General features: G+C 32.5%; 1 protein-coding gene across 1 annotated transcript; it reads right to left on the bottom strand.

Annotated features, from left to right (window-relative positions):
- Positions 1-292: 292 nt before the first annotated feature.
- Positions 293-10,257, bottom strand: LOC120264393 (nuclear cap-binding protein subunit 1-like). The gene is made up of 9 exons (XM_039272208.1): positions 10,009-10,257; positions 8,921-8,980; positions 8,001-8,057; positions 7,357-7,428; positions 6,918-6,980; positions 6,106-6,279; positions 5,213-5,338; positions 3,390-3,456; positions 293-501 (listed from the first exon to the last, which is right to left on the bottom strand). Exons 1-9 carry the CDS (start codon positions 10,099-10,101, stop codon positions 308-310), a joined length of 906 nt encoding a protein of 301 aa, XP_039128142.1. The 5' UTR covers positions 10,102-10,257; the 3' UTR covers positions 293-307.
- Positions 10,258-10,916: the final 659 nt, after the last annotated feature.

Here is a 10,916-nt window from a genome sequence, read left to right as displayed (position 1 = left end):
CATGTAGAAAAATGTATGCTTAATTCAATAATTAATAAAGTACATGCAATTGGCATCAACAGAAAGCAAAAGTTTTAAATATATGCATAAATGTCCAACAATCAGAAAGGTAGAAACAACCTAGGTAACACCAAATTACAAATGTAGAATTGTTTATAAGGATTTCTTTAAACCAAAAATTTTATCTGGATAAAAAATATTGGATCAACTGCATCATAAATTAAAATAGGAAATAATCTTTTAGTTTCTTTGCAATAATAATGAGATAATCATGAAACAATTCTTTCCATGAATGATCAAAATTAATCTACAAGCATACCTCAGCTTTATTTGGTGGGAATATATTAAGCCTGCAAAGCCTTTGAGGATACTTCAACTTAGCTTTATGATTTGAAGAAGGGGAAGAGGAAAATGCAGGTAGCTCAGGACAACATATAGGAGAGAGATTGTGAGACTTTCCGGCTACCAATTGAGCTTCAAAGGACAGGTGAGGCCTGGGCACTAAAGGGGCATACCATAATAATGTGCAAGTGAATACCAGCCCACAATAATTAAAACTTTGCCAAACAGTTATTTCAAGAATGTGGGAAATGCAATGAAAGCATTATAAATAGGTGAACAATCAACAGACTTAAAATAGAATTCAACATTAATGATAACAAAACAACTCAACAGATAAAATATGATCATTCCACTCAACAATTCCACAAATAAGAATGGAAGAATTGACTACTAATATGACAGAAAAAAATTTTATAACATATTTCAGGCCCGAACCACAAACCGCACTATGCAGGCTCAATTTCTCACAAGAAAATCCCATAAATGACAAAGGTGCTTACTAAAGTGAACAAACAAGGGCAATACAGGACAACATCACTAGCAATAATCTCATGAAAGAAGTTTGGGTGAACTGCTATATTAAATACCTCATGGAACAATCAGAATCTACATAAAAGTATTAGAGGAGAGGACTAATTCACAAAAAGTTGTGATACATATTAGTATTGGAATAAAGAATGTAAACTTTGGACAAAGTGCAGTCAATTTTTATATCAAATACTACAAAACTCCACACCATTAACAAGATCAAATGATGTTATAGAATACACATTAAACAAAACCATTTGTCACTCTCCACCATGGTGCTAAAATTTGTTTTTAGTTTTTATTTCTGACATGATAAAAAGCATCAAATCTGTGCAGTTGCTTCAGCAATGTCGGTCATAGTCTGCCAATATTTTTTGAATAAAATAAACGAATAAAAATCAATATGTATTATTTTTAGAATACATATTTAACTCTTAAAATTTCATAATAATTAGTACTATTTATAATTTAAACAAGCAAGTGTATCATCAGTAGAGGAGGCCTCATGTGCCCTCTTACACGGGAAGGGATGCCCTTCTATCCTGCAAAATTTAATGCTTTTGCCTTTTGGAACTCATGCTTATCAGTTTGCTAGCATAGTTACTTGGTTGGCATGCACCGTTATAGAAAAATAAATATGAGGCTCTAGGTTATACCATTTGTAATCTTATTTTAATACAGAAAAGTGGCTCTAGAAAGGTCATCATCTTCGGTACCAACTCAGCCTAAAAATTTCACCAACATTGCGATCTAAAGATGATGATATTGCATAATTCTTCAAGCAAAATTCTTAGTAATGGGTCTATTGTGAAATAATGAAAATATAGGAAATTAATTATTATTTTTCTTGACAGCTGATATATATTGAATAGCTGAGAAAATTCTAGGATCTCAAAGGAAATTTGAGAAAAAGACTACAAAGTCTTGTTTGCATGATAAAGCTCTGGAATTGCTTTTGTGTGGGCTATTAGCTAAGATCTATAACAAAACTTTTCTTTCTGTTTTCTTATCAAAGTTGATGACAAGGGATATAAATTTCTAGTTTTTGACATATTACCTCATCTATCCTCTTAAGTTATTGACAACACCTAAGATATATTCCCATGACTTGTAGTATTTTCTATAACCTTTCTGATTCTCTTTACTTCTTAAATATAGGTTAATCCAACTGCCTTGTGGATAAATTTAGTTGTTTGACACCACTGAACGCCACATAGAACTACAACTGAGAAGCAATTAAGCAAAGTACCTAATAATAGAGGCAGTCAAAGGATTAATGTGACTCATTTAGATGTTAGAAACACTCTAACCAGACAAATGATTCAAATTTGTTTCAAGTCACAGGGTGGTGTTTCTTTCAATATTGTAGTAAACTATAAACCATAGAATTCAAACTTCTAAGTGTGTGTGTGGGTGATGGAAGACTATGGAGAGCAAGAGCATACTAAAAATAAACAAATTAAAAAATTAATAAACACAAATATCAGCAAACCAAAATGTCAAGCCTGATTTCAGATATGGATGACTGTGAGCCTTGAAATTCAGCTTAATCAGGACGAACTTAGTCTCAAAGAATTAGCTATGATCATATAAGCTCAGATAATAGTAAGAATGAGAAAATCAAGGCCAATTTTACATCTTTTCCATTGTTTCCTCACTTTAGCTATGTTCATATACATGCTCCAGCTACAGTAAGTGTCGAGATCACTGAATGACAAGCACATTAAATAGCTTATCGAGATTCATCTAAATGGGCATATAGGTGATGCAGTGCAAAAGTGTTTGATCACTAGGTCAGCACTAAGAAAGTGCATCAATCTCTCTCAGGTTCTTTCTTAACAATTGATATCACACATGCACTCTAAATGACATTATTACGCCTGCTTTTCATTGTTTCCTCACTTCAGCTACTGAGTCCATATGCGGCTCAAACTAATAGTAAGTGTCAGATCACAGATGACAAGCATATTAAATGGCTAATCAAGATCATCTGAACGGACATATAGGTGATGCAATGCAAAGTATTTGATCACTAGGTCAGCACTAAGAAATGTATCAATCTCCTCTCAAGATTCTTCTTGACAATTGATATCATGCATGCACTCTAAATGACAATGTTGTTTTATTCATTCATAAACAATCCAATATGGCATGCGCATGGTTTAACTTCCAATACCAAAAAAATGTCAGTTCTATCCAGCAAACATATTTGTTAAACTGTCATTAGGATATACAAAACTAAACACAGAGATAGGACTAGGTGTTACCAGATTGATAACACCAAATGGGCAAAGAAACTTACAACTGAGTAAACTATAACACTTAATTATTTATAAATAGCGGTAAATCATGCTCAAGAGTAGGCAAGGTCTCCAAACCTGTGCGTTTACCAATACGACCAAAATAGAAGCAGAAACAAGAAGGGAAGAAGATTCATCCCAGTTTGATAAAATAAGGAATACAATGATAAATATAGTGCATGAAGTTAATAAAACAAAAAAGAAATTAAAAATGCGTACCACTATCAGCTTTCCAACCATTTTTGGAGAGAGTCTGTATCCGGTCCCATAAATCTTCTAAAAAATCCTAAGAAAAAATAGCCACAGTTCAATGACTAGTGCATGATTAGAAGCATAGAAGATCAATCAAGATTTAGTGAGTGCATATATCACCCTTACCCTAGGAAAAAAAACACCACAGTAATAATGCACAAAGGCAGAAAAGATCTTAAATTGTAAATAGTTATCATGTGTTTATCTCAGTTTACTTGACCTCATCGTAGTTCTGGTTTGTTTCATATTATCATTATTTGTTTAGTTGGATATCTTGTTAATGCTTTATTTTATTTTGGCTTGTGTACCTATATGTGTGTGTGTGTGTGTGTGTGTGTGTGAGTGTGTATGTGTGCGCATTCTAAGTCTTGGAGTTCATCGAATGTGTGATAAGATTTTGGTTTTTCGACATGATTGCTGAGCAAGTACGTCTACCGATGCCACTCAACCATCCATGTTGATTTTGTGTTTCAATTCTCATCTTGAATATTAAGAATAATATCTCATTTTAATGAATATCATGTTATGAGAAAAAAAAATAAGTCTTTGAAATGGTCTTTACAAACAAAGCATTTGATTAAAAATACATACTATTTCCAAAATTAAAAAATTATAAGGTACAACAAAAAAGGCTACTCAATTAGAGATAATATAGCGGCAAATAAACTAGAAACAAGAGATGGGAAAGCCAAATGACTCAAAAAACAGAAAACAGGGCAACAAAACCCATCCTTCATTCCTATGCTGCCAGTAAAGCAAACAAGACTCCAGCCAGCGCTAGCTATAGATATGGTAATATGTAAACATCTCATACCACTATCCAGACTGGTTTTTTTTCCCTTCAAATATGTAACACTTAGCTCACGAACGAAAACCTTATAACCACACCGGACATGGCTATTCAACTTCCCAAATGGGTAAGGGATCAGTAAAACAGTAAGTTCATGTCCTGAACACCAGTTAATCCCTTGCCACTCTTATTCCACACATTTCCCACACTCGAGTCGTTATGCTTTACCTCTTCACCTACCTACAACAGGCCTAATCATGCTTGTTAGCCTCCGGACATAATCTTTATACCCCATGCTAGCAACAAAGAGGTGACTCAATTAGATGTGAAAAAGGTTTTTACAAGAATGAAAATTTATTACTTAATACTTCACCTAAATTTTATATTAAAAAAAGGCTCTATTTGGGTAAGGACTAAGGAGTGATGAGAATGCATGGATCTTACATTTACACTGCAGTTCTAAAGGCTATCATGTGACAAATTTTACTGTGTGATTATTTTTCTTCAAATAAGATCACATTCTTTTCAAACAAAACTAGATGAAAGCAAAGTAAATTAATATTACTTATTAGTTTATATTTCTGGTGCTTCTGAAGGTTGCGTATAGTGATCTTTAGTTGCAATTTCAAAACAATAACATTATACCAACAAATCTTCAGCCACATTAAGACCACTGATTCCATATATAATGGCTCCTAAGCAAGGAAAAAAGTGCATCACAAAAATAATACTTAGAAGTCCACTCTTTCAAGGGGGTTTCTTAGTATCCTAGCAACATTAAGACTGCTGAGTACTTAAGTCTTGACTTAAGTTATAAAAAATATAATTAGATATCAGTTTCTACTAGCAAACTAACCACTCAAAGTCAAAATAGTACATAAAAAATCAATTTTAACAACAATAAAATCAATGTCATGTAAATCTGCATCAGATTTTAAGGCAAGAAGCTAGTCACATTAAGGATATAAGATAAACCGACTTACAGAAAAAAAAAGTTTACCTTATTGTCAGAATGTTTAGCTTCATCTAACTCAAAAACTCTGAAACCAGCATCACCGGAATGCCTTCTCATGCTTAGATAAGACTCAACACGGACCATAACACTATCAACCTCATCGGGAACTTGCTGTAAATCAATCTCACAAGTTATGTCGGAAAAACTAGAAAGAATAAGCTCGTATTTCAAACACACAGAAAAAAGCATGTCCAGAAGATCATATGGAAAATTGTTGTTATAGCTCTTTGATTATCAGTAGGAAAAAAGATAAAAAGAAGCCCTGCTTATAACAGCTTGTGTAAATATGGATGATGTATAAGTAAAACAAACTTGAAATTGTCATGCTAATAACTGTTTAATCAACTTTCCATGAAAATACAGGTGAGAAATAGTTAGGAAGGTGCATAATTATGTCATTATCACATAGTATACATGATATTTTTAGTGTAAACTCTCTTCAAGACATGCTACGGCATACAAGAATAACAGAGCCCATCAACTAATGCACGGGAAACAGGTGCTTTGCTGCCGAAGCAAAATGCATGCATATGCATCTAAATATACATTTATATGCATACATATTAATATATGTTTGGATACACTAGCATTCAAATTATTTGAACTACCTTAGAAACAAAAGCATAAGGAATTGCTAAGTATATATTTGTATTTTAAGACCGACATCCAGAAACATACTACTAAGGCATACATTTTGCATCAACCCTACACGTTTATAAAACCAATTCACAACACAATTTCATGACAACAAAGAATCAACATGTGTAGAAACACCTAATTATACTACTAAGAAATTTATGAGAAACATAAACTCAATAACCATTAGACCAACCACCACCCATACTACTAAAATGCATTGAGGAAAGAAATAATGTTACCTCAGATAGTTCTGCACCTCCCCAAGGTAAGCAGGATAAGATACATGTGACATAAAAGTCTGCACATGATTGCCATGGATTTTCACCTTCATCATCAACGACCTTGGAAGCAAATGATAGCAATTTCTCGAAAACCTCAATTATAGAACCAGGTAGAAGAACTTTGCTGCACATCTACATAAAAGGAATAGGAAAAAAATCTGAGCACAAGATGGCTGGTAGAAAAATAGCCAATAAGAAAAGATAAGACACAGATTAAACTGATTAGCCATCAAATAAAAGAAACTTGCACTCAAAGTTCAACAAAATAAAAGAATACTTGGGCTTGTACTCAAAGAGAAATAAGAACAGGCTAGTAGAAGCGTATCCCAGAGTAAACTCAACAAATCAATATCAAACTTGATTTAGAACATAAAATATGCATATTTATTTCACGAATGCAAAGCATATTTTATTGACCGGCAAAGCAAACACAGAAACAATAAGACACACCCAATGAGAAATATAAGAAAGCCAAGTGATGATAATATTTGTAAAAGAGTTGAGAAAAACATGCATAATTTATTAGAAGAATACCTTGGGAAAAAAAATGGAGACAGGTGTTATTTATAGAAGAATTACCCTTGCATTTGACTAGCCTTTGCATCCAAATCAATCACAAAAGGCACTTGTCATTTGATTAGTTATTTTACACATCTAAATCAAGCTATGTGAAATTCATAAACATGGAAAAGAAGCCAGACTATTACAGAAAAGAATCAAAAGCATAAAGGAAAGGTGAACGACTTCATAAAGCACCTTGTTTAACCTACCAGCCCTGTCAAGAACCGCATAATTATACGAATTCTGTCACAATTTCCCGAAAACAAGGCCTCCTGAAATGTTGGTGGCAAAAAGATTAGTGACTCAATTTCTATTAAAATATATAAAAACATCATCTAGACAACAGATACCAAAGTTACATGCTGCATCGCAATCATGCACATTGAATATTACCACAAGTTAAATTTGCACATTATGCACCATCTCACAACTAACCAAACTGAAAATGTATGTCAAGCGAGAAACAAAATACAAAAGTACAACAGAAAACAAAATGAATTATATATATAACTTATCAATGGAATTTCAAACCTCGCAGACAATGAAAACCTAAGATTTGGAACCATGGAAAATAAAAGATTAAAATTAAAATGTGGAGTGATTGTTTCATGCAATCAGAAGGAAAATTGCAATGCAGCCATGAGTTACCTGTAAGATGGTTTGACTTGCATCAACCACTCTTTTAGCAAAGTCCTCATCTTCAAGGTTTATTAAACCAATCTGCAAAATTTACAAATGAGCAAACACCAGATTATACTTACAGTAATATAAAAAGTATGCCTTTTCCACTAATCATAAAGATTTAGATAGGAAAAATCAACTGACATGGATAATTATGCAATCAAGATTACAGTCATCAGGGTATTATTAGACTTTGCTCCAATATATAATTGGACACAATGCAATCGAATAAATGCCCAGGTATTACAAACAAATTTAATTGAATTGAATAAGCATAGTTTCTAAATAAAATAATACAATTCCAAGTGACTAAAGAATGCCATATTCTCCAGCAAGAAACAATCACAAATCCACAAAGGGGTTGTTTGGTAGGTTAGATAAAAAAAACTTAATTAGGTCACACATAAACAAAACATTGGACAAACCACCATCAACTTAGTACAACAAATGACGGAACTTATTAGCAATCACAGTAAGATCATATTTACACAAAAAATGTTAATCAGCATTTAGAGAATTAAAACAATAACATATAAAATCTTGACGAAATGATATATTGAAGTTGGAATAATTGCAAGAGATAGAAAAATATATAGATATTAACAGCATACCAATACAGCATAGAAGGGAATCTTATGTGGCAATTGCTCAGCACATTCCAGAAAGAGCTGCAGTGATCAAGAGAAAATAAAAATAATCGGGTGAGACATTCTACAAGGAAGAATGATTTACACAGACTTTTTAATATCATTATGAACAACTATCAACCCTTAGATGGTAGATCTTCAGGGAAAATGCAAATAAATTGCATATAAAACAGCCAATGTCAATATTATAAAACAATGTCATAGTTAGAACTCCCAATAAATCTGGTCATACGGGAAAAAATAATAAAATGATGCTCAGTAGCTTGCAGTTAAAAGACATAGAAATAGGTTTTAACAAACAAGTCATCAACAATCATTTAACACTCCATAACAATTACATAAATATCTATGGTTTAGAGTTGAGTAGAACTCAACATTGGTTTAACTAACAAACTAGCTACCAGAAAAGTAAAATATATGCATTGATAATTTTCTAAATCGCAATCTAGAGTACAGAATCTTACAATCTTACATTCCCACCTTGACAAGATATTAGACAGCAATCATCCAAAAAGAACCATTATTTCTTATATAATTCCATTCAATTCAAGTCACATAAAGATGTGGTGCTATGCAAATGAATAACTAGATTCAGCTAGTACTAAGCTAAATTATCTATTGACAGTGTTCTGGGCCTATTTTTTTAATATATATACAACTGATCAGAATGAAGGTTTTTTTGGCTACTTTTTTCCAAAGCGAATAAAATCAAATATCAGTGTGCATGGATGCATAACGCAAGATAAATGCAAAGTCATAGAAAGATTTACATAAAGCAAGAGAAAGCATGATAGACAAACTACAAACTATAATCAATACATCACATGCTAAATAGCTGTTATTTGTCATCAATGATTCTATAAAAGAGCAAATGTCAAAATAACCTTAAAAATCTCTTCTTTTGAATGCTCCATCTCTCTCCAAATTACACCATAGCATGTATCCTGAAGCATAAGAAATATCAAAATTAGTAAACCTGTGTACGTATATGTGTCACATTTTGTTAATAAGAACTACCCTTCCATAATTACCAACACTCCCCAAATGGTTTCCTCTTGAAAAATGTTGTACCACAAATTTGAAATTAAGAATTAGACATTATTAAAGGGCATATATAATTGGATGAAAGACACAGAATTATGGAGTTTTAGAGTATCAATTATCTATTATGCAACCACTTAAACTCTATAACAAAAATTATAGTCCTTAATCACCAAAAAGGAATGTTCCAAGGGTTTGATCCAACCTAAAAGCTTAAACTAACAAGAAGAACAGCTCTTGCTTATATAATCAGGCCAACATTTATTTTATTAACAGACGGAGTGCTAGTATCCCTGATAAAGAATAGAGCATTCAATTCAGAGATTATAATTCTCCATACAACACAATGGAGGTTGGTTGCATATATACCAGCTAAACAAAAAGTTATAGAAAGAACTACCAGCAAATTTAGTATTAATAAAGATTGAAAGTTTAGTAAACTGGAGAGAAAACTTTTCAGGAGGGCATTTAAGCTAAAACAAAAGGAATATTCAGCATATATATAGTAAATTAGTTAATCAAGGATCAAATGCCTCAACCAATGTGAGTTTGATAAGAAAAAAAGGGTTGGTACATTTTCTAGCAAAAGAATTCCGCTCCAAGTTCATGTTTAACGAAGCATTAAGAAACTAAACTCAGAACATTAACACGAGAAATGAAGTTCTAGTCAATGCCCGGAGAATTCAGCCCTGAACTTCACATAACCCTAACTTTCTCCATGTGAAAACAATGAAACCCAACAAAACAAAATTCTACCAAAAAAATTAAATAAATAAAGATTTGACCAGGGGCAAACAGTGAAACCCTCATAATCAAATTCATTACAAGAAACCCATGAATCCGCAACACTGCCTAATCAAAGCTAAAACCTTTCTCTTTCTTTGAAGGATTAGGATTTGAATAGAAGATAAAAAGAGAGAATAACACTCACAACGTGCTCTTTGTGGTCCGTGGAGCCACCATACTCCGTGCACTTGTCGCCGATCCGCAGGAACAGCGACCGCCAGCTGCTACTGCCGCCCATCGCTGCTGAGAAGAGAGAACAAGAGGATTCGTCCTAGAACAAGGGTTTAGGAGAAGAGATCGAAATGGGGAGATGGGAGGATCGAAAGCTAGGGTTTGGTTTTGTTCCTGGGTTTTAGGGTTTGGATGGGCTAGAAACATCAAACATGACAGTGAATTTTGCATATAACCGCCCTGCTAATGATTTAATTACTTGTGCTATATAAATAAATAAAAACAGAATTGTTTTATTGCATAGTATACCCTGATGAAAATCATATTTACTTAAATATTCTTGAAAAATCTATTTATAGATTTTATAAAATATAAATTATATTTTTTTAAAATTTTCAAAATAAATAAATAGGAGAGGATAAAAAAAAATTTATAAATTTTTCAACTGTTAAATACATAGTATATAAACAAATGAAAGTATTCCATAGGTTTTTCAAAAAAAAAAAGTATTTTATAGGGTATATGATTAACATAATTTTTACAAGGGTATATGAGAAATTTTTCATTATTCAAAGGCCATGCAAATAAAAAACATAAATAAATAAAATAAAATAAAATTTAGGGAAAACTACTTAAAAGTCCCTGAGAAAATTCAAACCTCCTATTTAGTCCTTCTGACTTTTACATTTTCCTTTAGATCCCTCCTTTTTCCAGCCAAATACATTTTAATCATTGGTGTCAATTCCATCAGTTAAATGGATGTGAAATGTCACAATTGGCCATGTGAGATGAAAAAACAAAAGTTGCAGTGTTTTTTCCCTCCAAATCATGTCACATTAAATGTGATGTATGATCATATCCTCCAATGAAGCTTCTTTGTTT

This window comes from Dioscorea cayenensis, chromosome 7 (genome assembly GCF_009730915.1).
Source record: "Dioscorea cayenensis subsp. rotundata cultivar TDr96_F1 chromosome 7, TDr96_F1_v2_PseudoChromosome.rev07_lg8_w22 25.fasta, whole genome shotgun sequence".
NCBI classification, from domain to species: domain Eukaryota; kingdom Viridiplantae; phylum Streptophyta; class Magnoliopsida; order Dioscoreales; family Dioscoreaceae; genus Dioscorea; species Dioscorea cayenensis.
Note: the sequence above shows the minus strand (reverse complement) of the source record. Positions and strands in the feature narration are given on the sequence as shown.